At 55.4% G+C, this 23362-nt stretch overlaps 2 protein-coding genes across 3 annotated transcripts; both read right to left on the bottom strand.

Annotated features, from left to right (window-relative positions):
* Positions 1 to 1408: 1408 nt before the first annotated feature.
* CYTH2 (cytohesin 2) lies at positions 1409 to 10569 on the bottom strand. Of its 2 annotated transcripts, none has more exons than XM_025269434.3 (12): positions 10337 to 10569; positions 9364 to 9511; positions 9199 to 9265; positions 8056 to 8174; positions 6716 to 6796; positions 6125 to 6237; positions 5857 to 6005; positions 5180 to 5291; positions 2202 to 2278; positions 2025 to 2096; positions 1771 to 1925; positions 1409 to 1679 (listed from the first exon to the last, which is right to left on the bottom strand). In XM_025269434.3, the coding sequence occupies exons 1-12, from the start codon at positions 10353 to 10355 to the stop codon at positions 1592 to 1594; spliced, it is 1200 nt and encodes a 399-aa protein (XP_025125219.1). In that variant the 5' UTR covers positions 10356 to 10569; the 3' UTR covers positions 1409 to 1591. The 2 variants fall into 2 exon arrangements, with proteins under 2 accessions (XP_025125219.1, XP_044786765.1); XM_044930830.2 differs by lacking the exon at positions 10337 to 10569 and adding an exon at positions 9796 to 9940.
* A 3520-nt stretch (positions 10570 to 14089) lies between these two features.
* On the bottom strand, positions 14090 to 23281 carry KCNJ14 (potassium inwardly rectifying channel subfamily J member 14). Its single transcript, XM_044930829.2, has 4 exons — positions 22770 to 23281; positions 18364 to 18403; positions 17042 to 17801; positions 14090 to 15225 (listed from the first exon to the last, which is right to left on the bottom strand). Exons 3-4 carry the CDS (start codon positions 17747 to 17749, stop codon positions 14629 to 14631), a joined length of 1305 nt encoding a protein of 434 aa, XP_044786764.1. The 5' UTR covers positions 17750 to 17801; positions 18364 to 18403; positions 22770 to 23281; the 3' UTR covers positions 14090 to 14628.
* Between the last annotated feature and the right edge of the window lie 81 nt (positions 23282 to 23362).

The raw sequence follows: 23362 nt of genomic DNA, 5'->3' as shown, positions 1-23362 counted from the left end.
GAACTCCATTTCCCATCATCCCCTGGGGTTGAAATGAGCAGGCCGGGTCTCCTTTCCCAGCATGCCTAAATGCTTATATAGTGGAGGAGGGGATGGGGGATCAGCCTAAGGGAAATTCCCAGACCTCTGGAATGGTTCTCCCAACAGTGGGGTGGCGAGCGCTGCACTGCCTGCTGGGAAGTGTAGTCCAGCAGCCTCACCTCAGAGTGCACCACCTCAGCACTGTTAACAGCGTTTAGGAACTTTCTTGCCTGTGGAAGCCTTTGGTCAAGGGCGGAGCCAGATCTTCCTCACCTCACTGGCAGCATCTGACAATTATGGATTCGGTCCCTTGGGGACACAGAGGACACAACAGGTGGGAATAACTGCAAGTCTGGCACATCCGGGGGCAACAGGCTTCCCTTCCAGCCTGGGCTTGGTCCTGGGCCTGTCTGGGGTTGTGGTTTCTTGTACTAAATCCCCCTCAGCTGCAGGTCTGGACATAGGAGAGACACATGAGCCTGTAGACACCCGTCTTGGGATCCGTGCGCTTTTGTTCTCTGGGGACACCCCAAGCTGGAAGGCAATAGGGGACAGACCTGGATCTGAGGCTCAGGGGCACCCAACCCTCCAAGGTTTCACCCTCAGAGGAAGTGGTCCTTACACTCAGGAGGTTGTCAGATTCCTGGGAAAGATGTTATAAAACTGCAGGTTCTCAGCGCTCTCTGCCTGGTGTTAAAATGACCTCCAAAGGATGACTGTCATGTGGTTAAGAAACCTAGTTCAAACCGCCCAGATCCCTGCCCGCAGCCCCCAGCCCCACTCCACCAACACTGGGCAGACCCAGCCCATTTCCGACAGCACTGGCCTCTGGCCCAGCACCCTGGGCAGGGCCTTCCACTCGCTGTACCCAACACTTCAACCTTCATCCTTCCTTTTTCCAGATTTGTCCTTCCACACCCTCCCAGAGCAGTCCCCCTTCAAAGCTCTTCTGGCTCCTGGCTTTGTCCTCAAAGCATTAGCCCAGCCCATCAGGTATGTGCTTCTCCTCAAAGACCACAAGCCTGTGTGAGCAAAGGTGGAACAAGTGTGTGTCTGGATGTCAAGTAACGTCTAGAATGAGCGGTGCACCTTATCCGGGAAGCTTTGCATACCTGCACTCAGTGCCCTGCAGCTCTAACTGAAAGCTAATTCCAGCCAAGCTAAGCTCCTCCCTTTACTCCACCCTCGCAGGCTCCAGGTGAGACCAGAACCGAGCCACCCCGGAGGCGTGCACATGCTGCTACACGGTCAGCACTGTTTTCACACACGTCATGAAAGCTACCAACAGATCAGCACTCCGGGCCCTGGTCACGGGTGGGGGTGCTGGGCCAGCTCTGCCAAGCACCTTAGCTCCGTGAACCCCGAGAAATAAGGTGGGTCTTTAGGCTGCAAGTGGTTAAATAATTAATAAGATTACCAACAGGGTGCTAATTACAAATAAGGAGAGGAGAGGAGCTAGAGGTGATGAGTTTTCCAAATGAGGAACCAGGATCCGAAGCCCCAAGGCCCAGGGGTCCGGCCACCCGGGCAGGGCAGCTCCGAAATAAATAATGGAGTGGGGGGCAAGGGGTCAGGGCTGCTCCTGCTTCTTCTTGACTGAAATTCTCTTCTTCCTTGCTGCCAGCATCTCATAGAATGGGTCCACGCTCACAGCGGCCCTGCGGAAGGGGCGGGGTTCCAGGGTGAGGGCTGAGGAGCCTGGGCCCCTGGCCACCCTCCCTTCCCCCAGGACTCCGGACCCCTGCTCACTGGATGGACTTGATCCACTCGTCCTTCTCCTCCTGAGTGGGGGCCGAGATCCGGTACACCATGTGGTTCCCCTCAACCACCCGGCCGTCGGCCTCTGTTTTGCAGGCTTTGATGAGCTGCCCCTTGTTGTTGGGGATGTACAGCTCGAAGCAGTTCTGGGCAAACAAGGGAGAGGAAGGACGGCTAGAAGTGCCAGCCCTGGGGCCAGAGGAGCCCTCCACCGCCAGCAGGACAGGGTACAGGGAGGGTCTTACTGGTTTCCGGGGGTCGTCCACCTCGCGGATGCTCAGATTCTCCAGCGGAATGATTCCTCGGGGCTCCTTGTCCTGAGAGAACGAGTTTGACAGGATTCAGATTCCGAGTCTCCCCTGCGTCCCAACCTCGGTCTTGGGAGTCCGCCCCACCCGGCCCGGCCCCGGCCCCGCCCTCACCGTAGTGTACTCAAAATAGTAGAGGCAGTTGTCGGTGAGGATGAACCAGCGCCGCTTCCACGTCTTCACCCGGCCCCCTGGAAGGGAAGGGGGGGAGGGGGCCTGGGCTCAACAGGGGGGCGGGGGGCCTCTGAGAGGGCGGGGAAGGGGGCGAGAGACAGAGCGCAGGGAAGGTGGGGCGGTCAGGGCCTAGGGCAAAGCGATGCGTGGGAGGACAGACAAGCAGGGACAGGCGAGGAGTCTGGGCCCGGCGAACCGGTCCACCCGCCAGCGTGGGGCTCTACGCTCTCTAAGCCTGTCTGTGGACCCGGGTCCGGGCCCCCAGTCCCTCTCCTGTGGGCCCTGAGGCCAGGGCATTCCCCTCCCTTTGTGTCGTGTTGGGCAGCAAGGATGGGGCCAGCTGTATACCTACCTCCTGGGGCAGACAGCGAGAAAGCAGGCAGGACCAGGCGAGGAGGAGGGAGGGCGCAAGAGTGGAGTGCCCCCAAGAGCCGCGGGCAGGCGGGGGCAGGGAGGGATGCGCAGCGGGTGGGACAGAGAGAGCCGGAAACAGCAGAGAGAAACACACAGAGAGGGAGGGAGGGAGAGAGAGGGAAGAAAACCAGTTACATCCACACGAGGGGGTAATGGCCAGACCCTGTCCCTCCGGGGAGGCCCAGGATGCTGAGCTGGCCACGAGCACCTCCCAGCGTCAGTGCCTGACTCCAGCCCCACTCCCAGGATCTATCCCAGCCGGGCAGGCTCTCTGTTGCCACGGTGACGATGGGGCAGTCATCCCCAAGAGGCAGAAGAGGAAACCCCCAGTCCTTGGGCCAAGGTGGCCATGGGGACCCCTGTTAGCACCAGTAGGACCTGTCTGTGTGACCTTAGGACAACCACTTGCCCTCTCTGGACCCCCATCTGGAGATCCACTCAGGCCCACACCTTCCTGCTGCAAAGTGACCTACTTCTGGGCTCCTTGTGGTCCCGGAAGAAGTAAACAGCAGCAGTAAACACTTTTATTAACTATCTTTTTCACTATAACTGCTACCAGTACCACTGATCCCCTTTCCTGTATTTCACTGTTTAAGAGGTGCCTTTTATTTGGCAAAACTAATACAATTTTGTAAAGTTTAAAAATAAAAAAATAAAAAAAAAAAAGAGGTGCCTTTTACTAGTAATCTTGTGCTGCGCTCTGGTCAAATCTGGGTCCAATGCCACCTCTGCCCTGTGGCTGCTGGACAGTGACCGAGCCTCAGTTTCCTCATCCAAGAAATGGGAGGGAGTCCAGCAGCTGCGGGGAGGTGGGGTGGAGTGCAGTTTGGAAGAGAACCAGTCTCTCAGGAAGCTGCCCTTCCGGTTTTTCTTTCCCCGCCCACTCACTGCCAGGGGCATCATTTGACCTTCCATAAAGAATCTAAATTCCTCTGGGATCCCCCAAGCCTGTCTGCCTCCTTTGGAGCTGCTGCAGGAATCCATCTGCCCCAGCCAGTTGGCTGAAAGGAGTGATCCACATTTCGTGTGCACCAGGGACCTGCCTCCGTGGCCTGAGAAGAGATTCCCCCTTCTAAGAACACAATTCCATGTGCACCCCTCTGCCACCCCACCAGAGGGTAGATACTGAGACTTGAAAGGAGGAAAGGCCTGCCTTGAGCCTGCACCCGGGCTGGAAGCTTCCTCTGGACCATACCCCTGTCTGGGCTGCTTCCACTGTAATTCCTCGCCAGATTCTGTCTCCCTGGGGCAGCCACTCACCACTTTTCCATTAAAAAGCCACTGCCAACCTTCCCTAGGCACCTACTATTTACCAGGCCCAGCTCTGAGCCAGCAAGTTCTCAACCTGGGCCACACATTGGGAACTGCCTGGAGAGCTTTCAACATGACCAATGGCCTATCCTGCCCACAGAGACCCTGATTTCATGAGCCTGTGGCCTAGCCCCTGTGGTTTCCAGGTGAATCTCCCAGGCAGCCGGGGTGGAGAACCGCTCCAGCCCTCAGCCAGCTGCCCTTGCTGGACCTCTGCTAACTGAACCAGAGTCCGCTGGTGCCACATGTTCCAAGGGGGACTGGCACCTGTCCCACCCATCCCACTGTGGCCAGGGCTCCCGATTCTCCTAAGTCAGCCAGGGTGCTTCCCCTCCCCACGTGCGTGCTAAGTCACTTCAGTCTTGTCTGACTCTGTGACCCCATGGACTGTAGCCCGCCAGGTTCCTCTGTCCATGGGATTCTCCAGGCAAGAATACTGGAGTGGGTTGCCATGCCCTCCTCCAGGGAATCTTCCCGACTCAGGGATCAAACTCCCTGTCTCTAAAGTCTCCTGTGTTGGCAGGAGGGTTCTTTACCACTAGTGCCACCTGGGAAGCTCTTCCCCTCCCCACCAGGAACCAATCCGACCAGCTAGAAGTGCATCTGGGCATTCCGGGACCCGTTTCTGCAGGCTCTTTACTGCCTACAGGAGACATCTGGGGAAGGAGGACACTTCTAGAACAGCCACCATGCTACAGGGCTGAGGAGGAGGCCACAGGAAGTAGGGATAAAAATACAGGAGTCTCAGAGTGGGTCTGCCCCAGACTCCCCGAGAGTTCCTGCCAAGCAAGGTAAAAGGCCCAGTTCCTTGGGTTGTTTTGTTTGCTACAGCTGAGAGCAGCCTGAGTCATGAACACTCTCCCCGCAGACAGGGCCTGTGCTCTTTGGTTCTCGGCTGTGTCCTCAGTCCCTACACCAGGGGCCGGCACGGGGGAGGGCTTTCATAAACTTGTGTGAGTGAACAGAAGGGGTGAGGGAGCACCGATTCCAAGGCCAGCCCTGGGCTTGGGCCCAGCACAAGAGACCTGATTTCGTTCTCAACCCCACTTTTCAGATGTGGCTACTGAGGTTCAGAGAGGTCGAATCATTGTCCTAAGGTCACACAGTGGCTATGTGTGAAAACAGAGTCTAGAACCTGGGCCTGCTAACTTCCCCTACTTGCAGAGGCAGCCAGCAGTCAGGAAGGGACGTACCCAGCTTAAGGAGCCAGCCCTCCCGGTCCGGGTTGAAAAAGGTGTGGGTCAGATCATTGCCGTCATCCTCGGGGATCTTGAAGGGCTCATTTCGGATGCTGTCGTATAGATTCTGAGGGGTGAAGGCAGAGTCAGCACCTCGGGGCTCCTGGGATCCTCCCAGGCCTACTGCAGTGGGGAGGGGGCTCATTGGGAGCCAGTGAGACCACGGGTGGGATGGCCAAGGGAGGGAGGAGCCTGGGGAGGAAAGGGAAGTAGAAGGGGCAAGAGTGGAGGGAGCTCTGGCGAGGAGAGAGGGAGGGAAAAAAGATGCAGAGATGGAGACAGTGGAAGAGCTTCTAGATTCTGAGAGAGACAGACAGACACACAGACAGGGGAAAATGGGACAGACCAAGACCCTCAAAGAGTCAGAGGGCCAGGAACCTGGATTCAATCCTTGGTCGGGAACTAAGATCCCACATACTGCCTGGCGCAGCAGAAGAAAAAATAAAATGAAAAACAGAGAGACAAAGACAGGCAGCCAGAGAGAGAGAGAGAGAGAGGACTTAGGCAGGCTGGTGTGACCATGCAGTCCATGGGTGGCGAGGCAGTGATCCTGGGTGGTGGGGGGCTCAGGCACTGAGAGGAGAAAGAGGGATGGAGCTGAGGGGGCTGGGGGGGCGGGGGGGAGGCCTGACCCTGAGCAGCTCCTCAGGCAAGTCCCCGCCCTCGTTGATGCCCCGGTTCATGGCCACGAAGCGCTCCAGTCCCGGCTTGTCCCGGACGTTGGGGTTGTGGAGGCTGGTGTTCAGCATGATCACGGCGAAGGACAATACATAGCACGTGTCTGCACCAGACAGTCATGGGGTGATGACTGGGGCATGCGAGCCTCCGGGACCCAGGAGCTCAAGTCCCCCCCACTCCCAGCTCCCTCCTTCCCCAGGACCCTAGGGCCTGGGCCCCTACCTGTGGACTGGAAAACCCCAGGGTTGCACAAGCAGTAGCGCTGGGCAAAAGCCTCCATCATGCGGTCGATCTTCTGGGCTTCTCCAGGGAGGCGGAAGCTCCAGAGGAACTGCCTGCGGCAGAGACGAGTCGAGGGTAGATGCCAGGACTGGCGGTGCCACCCCCCACCCGCTCTCAGTGCCCATGGGAGGAACTGGCCAATGAGGGCGCCACACCTGTGGCCAACCTGACCACTGAGCGTCGGCCAGGAGACTCTAGATGATGTATATGGAAACGCCCTTTCTTTCTACCAAGGTTGCTGCATGAAACAGATGGTTGCTTGGGGCCTCTGCTGTCATGTGGGAGGAGGGTCTGCTGTGAGCAGAACCCACCCCCGTGGCGAACACAATCAAAAGCTGTCCTTCCCATTCCATTCAAGCGCCTGGATACGGCTATGCCTGATGGAAGCGCTACTGTGGACTTTGGCAACACTCACGTGCAATCCATCCCCTAAGTTTTGGTTCTGTTTTTGCCTTCAGGAGGGGGTGATCATCACTGGTAAAGAAAGCCCTGACAGGTCCCTTCCTGCCCTTTCAATCCCATTCTTCTCACCTGAGGGCCTGTACCAGGTTGAGGTCAGTGAACTCATGCAGATCCACGAAGGCATGAAGCACTGCCAGATTCAGCTCTTCCCTGGGAGGACAGGGACAAGGTCACGGGCAGGAAGAAGCTTGGGGAGGTGGGGGTGGAGAGGAGGTGAAGTACTGGGGAGGCTGTGGCCCCTCTTCTGCACAGCGGCTACCTCTGTAGCCAAAGTTTTGGCCAAGCCCCCATCACAGGCCTGGCACGGGGTAGGGACACTTGGAACGCTCCTGGGAAGACCATCTGCCTTAAGAACTCTGGTGTAGCTGAACTCTGTGCAGTTGGGAGAAACACAGCAAATGTGCTCTGCTGGTCATCTCTGATGAACCCCAGATTTCATGGATGCCCAGAGATGGGCTCCTATCCCCCAGAGACCCACGGAGAGTCCTGGGGCAGCCCAGATGCCCACAAAACCAGACCCACAGTGTCAGACAACCGGACTGTCCCTATGCACTCTAGATGTCCACAGGCGATCCCCAGACAGCTAGAGATGACCCCCATGCTCCCAGACCCTCCAGTCCCCATGCCCCCCAGCTGCCCACAGACGGTCTCTGCACCAAAGATATCCAGAAAGTTCCACACAACCCAGATGTCCACACAAACCCTAGGCATCTCACATGGTCCTCTGCACCTCAGACATTTCAGACGGTCTCCGCACACCCCGGATGTGCACCAATGGTCCCCAGGTTTCCCAGACTTCACAGAAGGTCCCCATGCACCCTGGGAATCCAGATGGTCCCCACACACACCCAACATCCACAGGTCGTCTGCTTGTGTCCCAGAAGTCCATCAACTCCCAGGCACCCTAGACATCCACCGCTGGTCCTCATACACTCCTGATGTCTCATGCACCCTATGCTTGTAGGTGGTCCACAGACCCCGGACATCCACAAATGGCCCCCATGTTTCCAGATGTCCATGGGCCCCCCATGCTCCCCAGATATCCACTGATGATGACCCCTCCCACTTCCTGCATCACTGTCCACATCGCTCCCATGCACACCAGCTGTCTTCAATGGTTCTCACGCTCCCATACCACCCACAAATGTTCTCCACTCTCCTGACATAAATGGGTGGTGGTCCCTGCATTGCCCAGATGTCCGCAAAGGCCCCTCCCACACCCTCCACATGCTCACAGATGATCCCCAGGTTCCTCAGAAGGTCCCCCACCCCAATCTCTTTGTCAGTCCATTTTGTCACAGTCCAGTTGCAAGGCTGATCTATCAGGGCCTCTCCTCAGCAAAAGCTGGGTGCAAGGGGCAGAGAGGAGATGCCCAGCAGGTGCTGGGTGCAGGGGGCGCGGTTCTCACCTCTCCCCCAGGTAGTCCCCAATGGCCGTCTTGTTCAGGCCCTCGCCCTTGTACAGGAAGCGGGCGATCTCCTCAGGTGTGTTCTGCAAAAGTTCGTTCTCCACCAGGAACTGGATGCCCTGGTGGGAAGGGCTGGGTCTCAGTGCTGGTGTGCTCAGAAAGACACCCCCAGAAACCTTAGCCTCCAAACCCACACCCATCCTCAACAGAGCAGGGCCTGAGTTTCACTTTCAGGCTCTTCCCAGGCCCCTAAACACTGCCTCTCCGGTGGCCTAGACTTTGCATCTACTGCTCCCTCTGCCTTTGCCTGGTTAATTCCAGTTCCCCTGGAGCAGGACCTGGCAAGGAACAGGAGCTCTATGAATGTCTGCTGAATGACTTTACAAACTACCATTGCTTCTGGCAAGAAGAATAAAGTGGGAAACTGTTAGAAGACATCACACAAGGAGCTGTGAGGGTCAAGACTCAGGCTGGAGGAGGGCTTTCTCATGCTCTCTTGATGTCTTGAGGACCATGAACTGAGGACCCCTCACTCTGGATCCTGGTTATCTGAGTCTAGGGGCTCCCTGAGGGCAAGGCAGCATCAAACCCTACACTGGGTCCTATGCATTCCCTGGTGGAGCAGCAGGCCAGAGGGAGGCCCGAAGAAATGGTGTAAAATGAATGAATGAATGAACGAACGAACATCTTTTCTCCACCAGGTAAACACTAAGTCATCCTTCACCTGACCCAAATATCCTCCTGAGGGAAGCCCTCCTTGATGCCACCAGGCTCACTCCTCTGAGTGTCCACAGCCCAGTACCTCTCTTTCTGTCTTGGCACTTCTCTGTCCATATTCCCTACCAGACTCAATCAAGTTCCTCCTGGTGACTCAAGAGTGACAAGAGAAATGGGTCCTAAAATATGAGCAAAAAGGAGAGGAGGACCACTCAGGCAGGAGTTCCAGCATACACAAAGATCAGGAGGTTGAAGCACTTGGTTAGTGTTCAGGGAACAAATACTGCCAATATCTGGATCCAGGGATCAGGACCAACTCTGTCCACCTAAGGCAGACCTTTAACCACCACACTTCTGGAACCCGGAGATGCCAGAATCCTATCTGGATGTCAGCTTGGCCGATCCCAGCCCTGTGGCCCCAAGCACCTTTTTGGGGTCCATATTAAACTTCTTCCTGCCCATTGCCATCTTCCGGTTCCGTTGCAAGGTTTTGCTGCAGAGGCAGAGAGCAGAGGGTGGAAGGTCAATGCCTGGGCATCCCTGGCCCCCGCCTGGCCCCATGACCCCTAGGCTCCCTGCCCTAGCCCTCACCTGCCCTCATTGGCCTCCAGACCCTCCACCTCGCTCATGGCTTCGCTGAGCTCCTCCCGCAGGCGCTGGATCTCCACCAGCAGCTCCTGCTTCCGCCGTCGAATGTTCTCCAGCTCCATCCGCTCCTCCGGAGTCAGGTCCGGGGGTTCTGGGGGAGGGGATCAGGGGCGGGAGATCAGTTCTGGGGACTGGGAGCCTGGACTTCTGAAATCTGGTGAAGGACAGGGCTCCTAGGTTCATGGGGAGGATGAGGATAAGAGTCCCGCCTCCAGTGAGTGGAAGAAGGGGCCGGGGGGCCTAGATTCCTCAGTCCAGGGGAGGAAGGGCTGGGAATCTAGACTCTTAGTCCTTGGGAGAGAAGGGGGCTTGGAGCCTCTACTCTTAGGTTTACACGGGAAAGGGGGCTGGAAGCTTGACACTGCGGTTCATTACTTGCAAGGGGCCTGAGGTCTTGGTTTTCTGCCTCCATTCTTGGCGAGGTAGCTTGGGACCTGGGTGCCCGGACTCCTGGGTCCATGGAAAGTAACCATGGCAGGGGAAGCTAATGACAGCTTGCGAGAGTGAAGGAAGGGGCGGGGCATCGAAGCCCCCCGCTCCGGCCCTAGCGGAATCTCTGTGGCCCCCACGATTTCTCCCCACCCCACCGTCCCCAGAAGCCCCCCTTCCCCTCTCCCGGCAGGCACTGGGCTCGCCCGGCCCCTCCAGAGGGAATGGTTCCGCCTCAGCCTCGCCTCCGCCGCTCCATCCCACCCCCTCCCGCTGCCACCGGAAACAGGCTCGGCCCAAACAATGGCCTGGAACGCCCGCTCTCTTGCCCTGCCGGAAGCCCGTCCCGCGCCCCACAAAAGCGAGGCGACTACAGGGCCGAACAAGCTTCTCAAGGCGCGTCGTGGGAGGGAGGTCGTTAGCGGCGGAACGTTAGGGCCGAAACGCTCCATCTGCTCCCAGCTGGCCCCGCCCCTCCCCGACTTACCATAGACACCGTCCTCCATGGCGGCTAGGAAGGCCCGCGGGGAGTCCGGGGCGGTCCCGCCGGTCGGGCCCGGATCCGTGTTGGCCCGCGGGCTCGGGTGAGCCCGCTCAAACGCCCCGGGAGCCACCGCCGCCTCCTCAGCGCCAGTCCTCAGCGCTGAAAAGACTCTCCCTTCGTCTCCCAACCGCCCCGCCAGTAGGGACCGCCCCTCGTTTTGACACCGCCCAATCCACGGCGTGCCCTCTCTTCTGCTCCGCCTCCGAAACCGAAGGATCGCCCTCCAGGGCCAATAGGCGCACTAGAAGCAGGCGTAGCAATGTCCAGCCCAAAGTAGACGGTCTTTGGGGCCAATTGGAGTGAGAGCAGGGGCCGGGCCCCGCCTCCGAAACCAAAGGGTTCTTGGCAGGCTTGCCCTCCAATAAGAAGCCTCGAAAAAGAGTTGGATGGAGGCGGGACTAAACAGACGCAGAGGGAGGACTACGCCTGCGCAAGGGCTCTGCGCAATAGGATACCAGGTCAACCGAGCCGGGCCTATAGCAATACGTTGCCAGGGGGCGGTACTTTGTTAGGCTTGTTGCTAGGGGGCGGGGCCACAGATCCCTGTTGTTTCCGTGAGCCACACCTCCTAGCTGGGCCGCCTGGCTTTTGACCGCAGTGGTTGCCAAGCAACCGGGAGCCGCTTTGGCTCACTTTCCTTTTGGCCCCCTTTCTCAAATGTGCTGGCCTCTCCGATCTGCAGACCCTTTCCTTACCCTCCTCCTTTGACCTCCCCCATCCACCTCAGCCTCTTCAGAGTCAAGGAGTGGTGAAAAAAAAGACTTTCTCTTTCTTCCAAATGCTGCGCTTTTTGGTCTCTGTCGTGGAGAATGGGACTATAGAGGAAGGCCAAATCCAGTGAAAGGACAGGCTCTGCCTTCCTGCCTCTCGCAGCCTCTCAGTTTCCTCCCTCTCTCCCCCAAACTCCTCCCTTTATGTTAGCATCCTTTCCCCGCCCAGGACAATTCCCCTTTCCTCAGCATCCTTCCATCTCTGATCCCTTCTCCCTTCTCCCTTCTCCGAGTCCTTTCCCTCCTCTCTGACTGTCTCATTTCGCGTCCCCCTCCTCTCATACTCTTGCTCTTCTCCGACTCCTCTGGCATCTGAAGCCATTTTCCCTCCCCCGCCTCTCATTTCCATTCCTTGAAGGCAAAACAGGTGCAGGGGCCTGGCTCAGAGGGAGAAACTGGGCACACCCCCATCACGGACAGGTCCCAAATTGGGTGTGAGGGTCGTGTCTGGGCCTCACTCATCGTCCCAGAGTTCGGCAGGCGGGGACAGATTCCAGGCCAGGACCTGGTTAAGCTGACAGATTAGACACGGAGCCTCCTAATCCCCTCAATGACCTTTATGAGTGGCTCAGGCTCTGCCCTCCCTACCAGAAACGCAGGTTGTGCCAGCCCTGACCCCACTCGCTCCCCTTCCAAACAGAACCCTTTTCCTGTCCCTTCACCTCCAATTTAACACCCTTCTTCATGCTTGGGTTTCCATTGTCCCTCTGCCTACTCCAGCCACCCAGAGGTCGGGGAGCAGCCAGCTAATTAATCCCATCCGGTTATTATCTGGAGATTCTGCAGGATAAAGGGAGGTGGGGAAACAGGAAGGGGGGGAAGTGGGTTGACGCAGCACTGGGACAGGCTGATAGGCAATGACAGTGCCTGCCCTCAATCCTGGCACACAGGGGTGGGAACATGTCCTCCTTGGCACTGACTCCTTCTGCAACTGGCTTCCACCTGCTGGGCATTTAGGTAGATAGCAGCACGGGCAGAGGCCAGATTCAAGGACCCATATGTACCCCAGACAGGAGAAGGCAATGGCACCCCACTCCTGTACTCTTGCCTGGAAAATCCATGGACGGAGGAGCCCGGTGGGCTGCAGTCCATGGGGTCGCTAAGAGTCGGACACGACTGAGTGACTTCACTTTCATTTTTCTCTTTCATGCATTGGAGAAGGAAATTACAACCCACTCCAGTGTTCTTGCCTGGAGAATCCCAGGGACAGCGGAGCCTGGTGTGCTGCTGTCTATGGGGTTGCACAGAGTCGGACACGACTGAAGCGACTTAGCAGCATGTACCCCAGAAGCACACTCCCAGACACACCACTGGGGTTCCCAATAATTTGACCTGGGGGACAAGCCTCCCTAAAGACATACATTCCCCTGACATTCAGAGGTAACTCCTCCTTCCCCTGCCCCTCCAAGCTGGGCCAGAAAGGAGGCGATTCTGGCCCTTAGCCACAACCCATATTCTCCCTTGCCTGCCGTGTCATGCAGGCATCCAAGTTCAGACCTAGCTTCTGAGAGTATCTGCCATCCCTGTTGCCCCCAGAAGGCCAGGCATTCCAGCATCTGGTGGGGGCGGTGGACTGGGGTATCTCCAAGACCCCCATTCTACCCTCAGTGAAGAATAATGCTAGTGGAAAGGCCCTTGGACAACTTCAAGTTCCAATGCCCTGTTTTTTACGGATGGGAAAACTGAGGTGAGGGCTTCCCTGTGGTGCTAGTGGTAAAGAACCCGCCTGCCAGTGCAGGAGATGTGAGAGAAGGGGGTTCAATCCCCAGGTCAGGAAGATCCCCTGGAGGAGGGCATGCAACCTACTCCAGTACTCTTGGCTGGAGAATCCCATGGACAGAGGAGCGTGGAGGGCTACAGTCCATAGGGTCGCCAAGAGTCAGATAGTCCTTGCAGACTGAAGTGACTTGCACAGCACAGCACAAACTGAGGTGAGGAGAGAGGGGGTGATTTGCTCAAAGCCACACACTCAGTTGGGGCAGAGTTGGGATTCAGAGCAGAACTTCCTGGATCCTTATGAAGGACTCCATTCCACTTCCTCAAGCTCAGTTTCTAACCCTACTGTAGGAACCACAGGAAAAAAAAAATAGATAGATATCTTTATTCATATTATATATATATATATATATAATACATATATGTATAACATCTTTAAGAAATAGAGACACATCACTAGATGGAAGACTCCAGAGCACTGGAGACTCACCAGCCTTTGGCCTCTCTCTTCCCTTGCCCAATAACCAGTCCTGTTACCCACAGGATCTCGTCTGGGCCCTCACCTTCTAGGTCAGCCCCGCAATGCTGCTGGTCAAGTCCCAAGTCCACCTCCTCGAACAGCCACGTTCCAGGAGTTGATTAGAACTTCCAGATTGACAACAGACAACTCTGGGTCCCTGGAGCCTTGACTCCTTTTGGCATCACAGAACCACAAAGAAGTCATCTATGCTCATCAATACTCTCCACTCCACTGTTGGCAAGCTGGAACCAGCAAATCTGATGTCATCACTGCCAATCCTTCCCTGACTGTGATCAGTCTAGAGTCACAGAATCTTGATTCCTTTGGATATTCTAGAATGGCACTTAAAAAAAGACACAAAGCTTGATGATCATGGAGAAGCCTTGCATCTCTGTTTGGTTCGATGTTCTACCACCAGTGGGTCTGGAGTTGTCGCCTATCAAGAACACCCAGTCTGTCACTTTAGTCCTTGTAGACCCACAGGCTCTCCACTGTTTTGTGCATTCTAGAGACATAACTCGTTAGTTTCTGGAATAGTCCAACTCTCAGGTCAAAGCTGCTCTAGAACCCCCAGTGCTGGCCTCTGTAGCCAATCTGGATTCACAGAATCTCAACTCTGGGGTTTTCTGGAGCCACAAAGTCTTTCCTTGACTTACAATCAACAGTCTTTGTCATTGGTCAATCAGTATAGTCTTAAACTCTTGGGAGCATCCCATAACTTCCCCTCTTTAGGTCATCTAGAAAAAGTGATTTGCTATGGAGTCAACTGAGTTGAGAAGCAACAGTCCCTTGAATCTAAAGTCAGTTCAGGCCAATGAATTCTGGATCTCTGTTGCTACTTGAGAACAGCTGACTTCTTCCCCTGGAGGCAGTCTATACCTCATTTCATGATCCTGCTTAACAAACCAAACCAGCCATCTAGAGGAATCTAGAATTACCAGTCCTCGCCTCTTGAGGGGTCCAGAATTCTGGGTCCCTTATCTCTAGCGATACTCAGGAATTGGAATGACAAGTGGGTCTCAGGAGGGAGCACAATATTCAGAGGAATTAAGGTCCCTCCAGTATGTTCATGATGGGTCCACTAGGCATGGCAGAACATCACCAGCTAATAATTTACTCAGCAGGCCTGTTGGTCTTAGGAAACACCTGCCTCCACCCAGGAGAGGGCCCAAACTCTCCATCTTGCTACTTCTGGGAAAGGGATGCAAATAAGGGGATGCCAGCTTGCGTCACGGGGGCAAGGTCAGCGCCAGGGTTGGTGTGAGAACTTGGGGGCTGGCAGCCTTGTCCTCTGCCTCTGCCGCATCCCCCTCCGTGGCCTCCTCTTCCTCATCTTCTTCCTGGCAGCAGCTCAGAGCAAGTTCATTCTCATAGCAGAATGCTGCCAGAGAGCTGGGGAAGCCAGACTTGGGGCTCTGGGAGGCACGCTCTGCCCGTTCATCCAGCTCCTTGGCGCTACAGACAGGCGTCCCTGGGACCTCATAAGTGCGATGGAAGTGGCGATAGTCGACCTCGTACTGGGAGCCACGCTGGAAGAGGACCGGCTCAAAACGATGGCCCCAGAGCAGCTCACCAGGGAGGTAGGAAGAGCGACACTGTGTGGTCATAGCTGTGGCCTCGACCATGCCCTCGAGAATGACCACCAGCTCAAAGTCAGCCCGGGCCAGCTCAGCCCGTCCTAGTTCGTACAGAGGACTGGCGGAGTCAATCTCATGCACGATGGTGATGGGAGACACAAGGAAGATGCGATCAGTGCCACCATCAAAGCCCACGTCCACATCCTGGTGGTCCAGAGGTATGTACTCACCCTCCGGGGTCACTCGAGGCTGCAGCAAAAGGCAGGTGGCCAAAGACAGCAGGGAGCAGAGAGGTGAATGGAGATAGAGATAGCAAGAGGAGAGGATAGAAGTGCATGAGAAGAGGAGGGCAGAGACCAGTAGGGGTAGGGGTGCAGAGAGAACATGGACCCAGAGAGAGAGGGATGGTGATGCAGAAAGAGGAGCACACAGATCCAGAGAGAGGGAGATGGTGGTCCAGGAAGGTGAGGATGGAGCCCAGAGGAAGCAGGGCGGGGGGTAGACAGAGACTCAGAGAGGGTTTGGGGAAGGAAATCCGAGAAAGACAGGGGGGAGAAAAAGATAGTGACAGTGACATGGCACAGAGCCACAGAAATCAGCAGGACAGACACAGTTAAAGAGACAACAGACGATAAGAATCACATCCGAAAGCAATCGGAGAAGGAGGAGAGGCATAGAAAAATGGCTTTCATTATATGGCCAGAGAAAGATAAACCAGGATCACAATCTAAGTCCAACAGAAGCTATGCTTATGTTCTGCCTGTTTCACCGTTGCCTCAGTCTAGTCCCTGGGATATTCTCTCGCCCACTCCTCAACCCAACTATCTCCATCCCCTTGTGTGTCTGTATATTTCTGTGGGGTGGAAGCCTAACCCCAAGCCAGGTATCGGCAGTTTCACCGCACCTACCCATTGGTTCCATACCCACTACCAAGTCCTGTCAATGCCCCACAGACTTCTGGGAGAGACAGTGTCCCTCCTGGTCACGAATCTCTGGATTTCAGTCAAGCAGGAGAGAGAAGTGGAGAATGGGGCTCCATTCTATTACCAATGTCTACGCGAATCCCTAGAGGCTGCTGGGAGTTGTAGTTCCCACCACAACCCTGTCCTCTTCTCATCCAAGTCCAGCCCTAACCCTGCGTTCAACTTAAGGGTTGAACTTTACTGGGGCAGGAGCTGCTACTGCCCCAGAATTTGTTTGGGCAGTTTGACTGCAATTCTAGAAACACTAAGGCTCTTTTATCAGGGTGCCAGAGGGAGCTATTGCCCCAGGGGCCAATGGGAATTGTAGCTTTGTTTTTGTTTTTTGCTGAGACGCTAACATTAGCGTTTCCCAACCCCCTGCCCTGTACTTCTCTGAGCAGGAGGCTGGTGGCAAAGTCTGGGCCCCTGAGATGGAAAATGAAGGCTCCCACAAATGCTGCAGGACCACACACCCAGAGGCCACGGAGAATTGTATTCCCTGGCTCTGCAGGTATGAGTAGCACCCCATCCTCAGGCCTGCATCTCCCACAAGCCCGTAGGAGCCTGACCTCCCTCACAGTCCTCTCTCTGTACTACAACACTGGCTGGGGATCGTAAACCTGAGCCGTGGTTTACACCACCAGCAAAACTACAACTCCTCTTCAGACCAACCTGGGTGGGCGCTTTCCGTGTCCCCAGAGCCTTTTGGGAATTGTCGTTCAGAGTCTACCGATCAGAAGTGGACCTCGCAGGCCTGCATTTCCCACAATTCCACGGGGGGCAGGGGGGCAAGTCCCAGGGGACTCTTTAAGTTTCAAAATCTGGTCTCAGGTCTAGGCTTCCAGGAAGAAATGATCTGAGACCTTTCTCTTGGGTTTACACTTCCCACAGTGCTTCGGGAACCACCTTCAGTCCTCAAGGAGAGGCAGAAGGTGTCCTGCCCGAGAGACTGCTGGGAATTGTAGTCCAAGTTCCTTCCAGGCTCCACGCACACTTGCTCCGTAGACCTACAACTCCCACCACTCCCCGCGGCTCCAACCCCCAGACCTCGCGGAGGGGCCCGCCCACCAGGGGGCGTGGCCTGCCTCGGGACCGACTCGCACCTGCAGTAGCTGGGCCCGCACGTGGGCCTCGACTAGATGACTGCGGCGTAGGTTGCCGACACGCCACATGAGGCAGAGGCGGCGGTCGCGCAGCGCCACGACGGCGTTCTCGCTGAAGACCAGCGTCTCGTTGCGCTTCTTGGGCTTGGCCATCTTGGCCATGACGGCGCCCACGACGAAGGCGTCTAGCACGCAGCCGGCGATGCACTGGAGCACCACGGCGGCCACGGCGGCCGGGCACTCCTCGGTGACGCTGCGCACGCCGTAGCCGATGGACGTCTGCGTCTCCAGCGCGAAGAGGAAGGCGGCCAGGAAGCTGGCCACCTGGGAAAAGCAGGGTGCGGGCGGCGGCGGGGCAGTCAGGTCGCCGTGCAGGGAGGCGATGAGCCAGAAGGCCAGGCCGAAGAGCAGCCAGGAAGCGAGGAAGGAGCAGGAGAAGAGCAGGCACATCCAGCGCCAGCGCACGTCCACGCACGTGGTGAACAGGTCGCTCAGGTAGCGCGCGCCTTGGCCGCCCAGGTTCACGAAGCGCACGTTGCAGTGCCCGTCCTTCTTGACGAAGCGCCCGCGGCGCCGCCCCACCGGCGACTGCGCTGGCGCCCACCCGTTGTGGCACAGCCCCGGCCCCGCTTCCTCCTCATCGCCCGCCCTGTCGTCTCCAGACTCCAGGGCGCCGCTGAGGCGGCGCAGGGCCCTGGCCAGGCCCATTGGGCGGGGACACCCCCTCCACTTGGCCTAGCAGGGGGCGGGCGCCCCGAACCTGTGGGGACAAGAAACGGGCAGCCACGTCAAGAGTGCCAGGAATGGGGGCGGGGTGGGGCTCACTGGCCAGGCATACTTACTGGGCCTTAGTGGCCTCATCTGGCAAATGGGCGGAAGATCAGAACAGAATCGACAACACTGATGGTAATACAATAGGAAACATTTGTGTAGCAACAACAACACAACTACAGTGGTAGCAGTACTGTGTTACAACAAGCACTTCAGTTATTAGAGCCAGTGTTGTGAGCACTTCACATGAATTTAGATATTTGAACCTCCAGCAGCATAAACATCATCGCCATTTTACAGACGAGGAAACAGGTACAGAACATTTAACTTGCCCAAGGTCATGGCTGAATAAGCTGGGGTTTGAGTGCTAGCAGCCCAGATCCAGAGTCCAGACTCATAAAATAAAAGACTAAGCAGTCACAAAGAAAACAAACTTAGGGTCACCAAAAGGGAAAGGAGTGGAGATGGGGTGAGGGTTGGGGAGTGGATAAAATTGGAGTTTGGGATTCACAGATACATACTACTGTATATAAAAGATAACAAGGACCTACTGTAGAGCACAGGGAACTATATTCAGTATCTTGTAATAACCTATAATGGAAAAGAATCAGAAAAAGTATACATATATAACTGAACCACTTTGCTGTATACCTGAAACTAACACAATATTGTGAGTCAACTATAATGCAATAAAAATTTACAAAAAGACTGAATGGTAACTGCTGATCTGTATGGAGTCAGCTTGGAGAGATGAGCCGGGGCTCTAAGGTCACCTATAGGTCAGGAGGCACAAATGACAAAAGGAAAAAAAGACGACACAATTTGAACTTCATCGGAATTAAAAACTCTTGTGCTTCCAAGGACCCTAAGACGAAAGTGTAAAGACCGTCTGCTAATGGGAAAAAAAATTTGCAAATCATATCTAAAAAATTTGTATCCACAACATATAAAGAGGCCTTATAACTCAATAAGAAAAAGACAACCCAATTTTAAAATGGTCAAAGGATCTGAGTAGGCGTTTCTCCAAAAAGATATAGTTGACCCTTGAACAATATGGGTTTGGACTGCATGGTTCCACTTACACGCAGATTTTTAAAAATAAATCGTAGAATAGTACTACATGTTCCGTGGTCTGTTGAATCCTTGGATTCAGAACCATGGATACAGAGGATCAACTCTAAAGTTTATACTCAGGGATTTTCCTGGTGGTCCAGTTGAAAATCTGCATTGCAGTGCAGGTGACCCCGTTCCATCCCTGGTCAGGAAACTAAGATCTCCCATGATGCAGAGCAACAAGCACAAGCGCCACAACCAGAGAGGCCTTGTGCCACGAGGAGAGATCTTGGATGACACAACCGAGACCCGATGCAGCAAATGAAATAAATAATAACGTTATACTTGGGATTTTGACTGTGGAAAGAGTTGGCACCCCCAATCCCCATGTTGTTCAAGGGTGAACTGTACAAATAGTCAATAAACATAGGAAAAGATAATTAACATCATTATGCCATCCGGGAAATGCAAATCAAAACAAAATGAGTTACCACTTCATACTCACTTGGGATGGCTATAAAAACAAGAAAAAACAAAACAGAAAATTGTTAGCAAGGATGTGGAGAAACTGGCACCTTCCTATTGCTACTGGTGGAATGTAAAATTGCACAGCTGGTGTAGAAAACGGTCTGGCAGTTCCTTAAATGGAGAGTTACAATTCCACACTCAAGTATCTACCCAAGGGCATTAAAAACAAGTGTCCACAGACTGTACACAGATATTCACAGCCGCATTATTCACAACAGCCAAAAAGATGGACGCAGCCCAAATATCCATCAATTGATGAATGAATGAATAAAATGTGGTCTGTCCACACAATAGACTACTACCCAGTAACTAAAAGAAAAAAAAGTGATAGATGTTACAATGTGGATGAACCCTGAAAACACCATGTGAAGTGAAAGAAGCCAGTCACTAAAGACCATATAGTGTATGCTACTACTGCTAAGTCGCTTCAGTCGTGTCCGACTCTGTGAGACCCCATAGACGGCAGCCCACCAGGCTCCCCTGCCCCTGGGATTCTCCAGGCAAGAACACTGGAGTGGGTTGCCATTTCCTTCTCCAACGCATGAAAGTGAAAAGTGAAAGTGAAGTCGCTCAGTCGTGTCCGACTCTCAGCGACCCCTACTTCCATTTAAATGAAATATCCAGCACGGGCAAATCTGTTAAGCTGAGAAATTAGACTAGTGGTGTACGGGACTGGAGAGATGGGGCAATTGGGAAGCAATAGCCAGAGGAATGGGATTTCTTATTGGGGTGGTGACAACGTTCTAAAATGGATAGCGATGATGGGTACACACCACGCGGCACGCTGCAGTCCATGGGGTCTCAAAGGGTTGGACACGACTTGGTGACTGAATAATATGGTCGCACAACTCTGAATATGCTAAAAACCACCGAATCGTACACTTGAATGTGTGAATTGTATGGTATGTGGATTACACTTCAATGAAACTGTTATGAAAAACGAGCACAATAAAACCCAGGCTCAGCCCTGACTCTCAGATCATGGGGAAACCTTTCTAAACCTGTTTCCTCAGCTGTAAAATGGGGATGTTGGACTTTATCAAGGTCAGGATCAAGTTATATAGACCCAGGGTCCCATCCTGGCTCAGTTGCTGACCCAGTATGTGCCCTGGGACCACCTGCTTCAATTTTTGGAGCCTGAGGTTGCTCATCTGTGGAATGGGGATTTAAAAAAAAAAAAAAAAAATCCTTAAAAAGGAATCCAGAAGAAAGAACTTGGGCTTTTGAATCAGGCAGTTCTAGGCTGAATCCCAGCTCAGGCACTTACAAGCTATATGAATGGTGGCAAGTCACATTTCTTCCTGAGCTTCAGTTCCCTTATCTGAGAAATGGAGGGAATCTTAGCTGAACCAGGGGGACACAGAGGAGGGAAGGGGCCCGCCTGGACCTGTAGACCACATTGCCCTCCAGCAGCTGCACCACATTTGGCCCTGTGGTGTTGGGACTTCAGGGACCTGTCTGGGCTAGGGGTTAAACGTTTTGCATCTCAGTTCCATCAACACCTACCAAGCACCTAGGTACAATGAACTCCCTGTGCCAGGCTCTAGGGTGCTTATGGGCCTCTTGACAAGGATCTCTGCTTGTCTTTGCCCAGTTGCTGGGGGCACTTTCTCAGTGAAGAATGAGTTGTTAGTTGCTGTCAAGTTCAACACTGACATGTACCCACTCCCCTGCCCCGCTGCTCTGCACCTGCTGTCTGTGACCACCCAGACAGTCTCCACCCCCAACATGGGCATTTCTTAGGCCCACTCTACACAGGCAAAGCTGAGGCTCCAGTCAGCGGACCTGGTTGTGTGCACAGCCCACGATATGCCCCAACTCTTTTTACACCCTCAACTTTCTGGGTATTAGAGACTGTTCTTTCAAGCAGCGGCAACTGAGGCTGTTGAAGGGGACAGGTCTGAGGTTAGAATGCAGGTAAATGTTACCATTTGCAGCCCTCTCTTGCTCAGAGTCCTCACTACCCACTAGTCCCCTTTCAGGGGCCACCTGATGACATGATGCAGGAAGGGGGTGATGGGTGGGGGCCTCCTCACACCCACACTGATGGGTGTTGGGATTCTGCTTCTGATGGGAAAGCAAACAGAAGCGCTGAGGTTCGTCCCTTGTCCCAACTCTCAGTCAAGAAATGGCAGACCCTGGACTCCCATCCAGCCTTCCTGGTGCCCAAGCCTGAGCGCCAGACTGGACCACAGACCACCTCATCACTCGCCCTTGTTTCCTGAGCACCTTGGCCCCCAGCCTTGCCAAGCTCCCAGAAGTCTGCAGCCCACCCTCTGGGCTCACCTTGGCCACTCAGGAGGCTGGGAGGTCAAGATCATCGCCCCGCTTCACAGGTTGGGGAGCGGACTCAGAGATCCGGCCAGAGCCATGAAGTGCCGGGGGTGGGCTGCCGGTTTGAGTCCTGAGCCTTTCCAACCCAGGATCTCGTTTCCCTAAATCCTCCCGTTGTTACCCTCAGCCCCGAGAGACAGACGTAATCTTGTCCATTTCAAGAGGCAGGCTGGGGGTGGGGGTGGGGACGCCTTTCACCTCTGGGGGGGGGTCCCGTCAGCATCCAGCATGGCCCTGAGAGCTGGGATGGGGTTCTGCCTCGGGGCCCAAGCACCTCCCATCACCAATAGCAGGATCCAAGGGAAGCGGATCCAGAGCCTCAAGCCCTCCCCCTCCTCCTCCTGACCTGGGAGAGCAGCTTAATGTTTCCATATAAAGGCGACACGGGGCTTAAGGTGCATCAACTTCGTTTCAAAGTCACTGTCTAATCTGGGGCCGAAAAGCCCCGCCCAGGGGCTGCCCCCCTGCCCCCCGCCATAGAAGCATTTTCACATGCTCCCTGAGACCCTGGCTGTTCCCCCCACGACCCTCCCCCCACTCCCCAGTGGGGCCTGAGCAACAGCAGGTTGGAGGGCAGAAACTGCCAGGAGGGTGTGTAGCGTGGAGACTGCAGACAGACCAGAGTACAGAGGGTAAGAGATGGGCAGGGAGAGGCTGTCCCGAGGAAAGGAGAGAGGACCTCCCCACTCCCACAGGCACCCAAGAGGACAGAATGGGAGACAGAAAAGAGGCAGGCGGAACTAGGAGCAACCGGGCAAAGACAAGCAGAGATCCCATCTTAGGAAATGGAGAGACGGACCAGATGGGAGATGAAGATGGGACAAGAAGAGATGCAGGATGGGGGTGGGGGGGAGGCAGTGAAAATAAGGCCGAAAATGGAGATGGGCTGAGCTGGGGGCCCCAGATCTGGGGGATGAGGACCCGGGAGGATAGGGTGGGGGCGCTGGGGCAGACGCCTGAGCGAGGAAGATGGTGCGAGGAGGTGGGGGCCAGCTCTCAAAACCAGGACCCCTGCCTGGGGTGTCTGCGTGGAGGCACATACCTGGTGGGGCAGCCCACCCCCATGCCCTCTGCTGGGGGCTCCTCTGCTTGGGCCAAGGAAAGGCCTCTGTGGGTGCTGCGGTGCTGCGGCCCGTCCCAGGCCCCCGACCTCTGTGCTCACGGGCGGATCAGAGGAGTCCTAGCCCGAGTGGGGGGGCAGGGGGTGGGGCCAGCTCAGAGCCGCAGAGGGGGAGCCAGGGAGGATGGCCAGGCAGGACGGCTGGGCTGCAGCCCAAGCAGGCTGGAGAGGAGACAGCGGTGGCGGAGGAGAGACACGGGGGGAGGGGGCGCGGAGACAGAGCCTGGGGGCCAGGAGATGCGGAAAGATGGGGACACAGTCGAGGGAACAAAGAAATGGGGAGAAAGTGATGACGAGGGCAGGGGCGGAAGGATGAGAGACAGGGGCTCCCTGGTTTCCCCTGAGATGAAGTCTCAGCATGCGGGGGCACACATGAGATAACTCTTCCCCACCAAGAGACCTGGGGTGCATTCCAGATGGAATAAAATTTAGGAGAGGCAGACCCAGAGAGCGCCAATGGGCTAAGGGCTGGACCCAGCGGTCCAGGGACAGCCAGGTGCCAAACCCTCCCTCCT

Source organism: Bubalus bubalis, chromosome 18 (genome assembly GCF_019923935.1).
Source record: "Bubalus bubalis isolate 160015118507 breed Murrah chromosome 18, NDDB_SH_1, whole genome shotgun sequence".
Taxonomy (NCBI): domain Eukaryota; kingdom Metazoa; phylum Chordata; class Mammalia; order Artiodactyla; family Bovidae; genus Bubalus; species Bubalus bubalis.
Note: the sequence above shows the minus strand (reverse complement) of the source record. Positions and strands in the feature narration are given on the sequence as shown.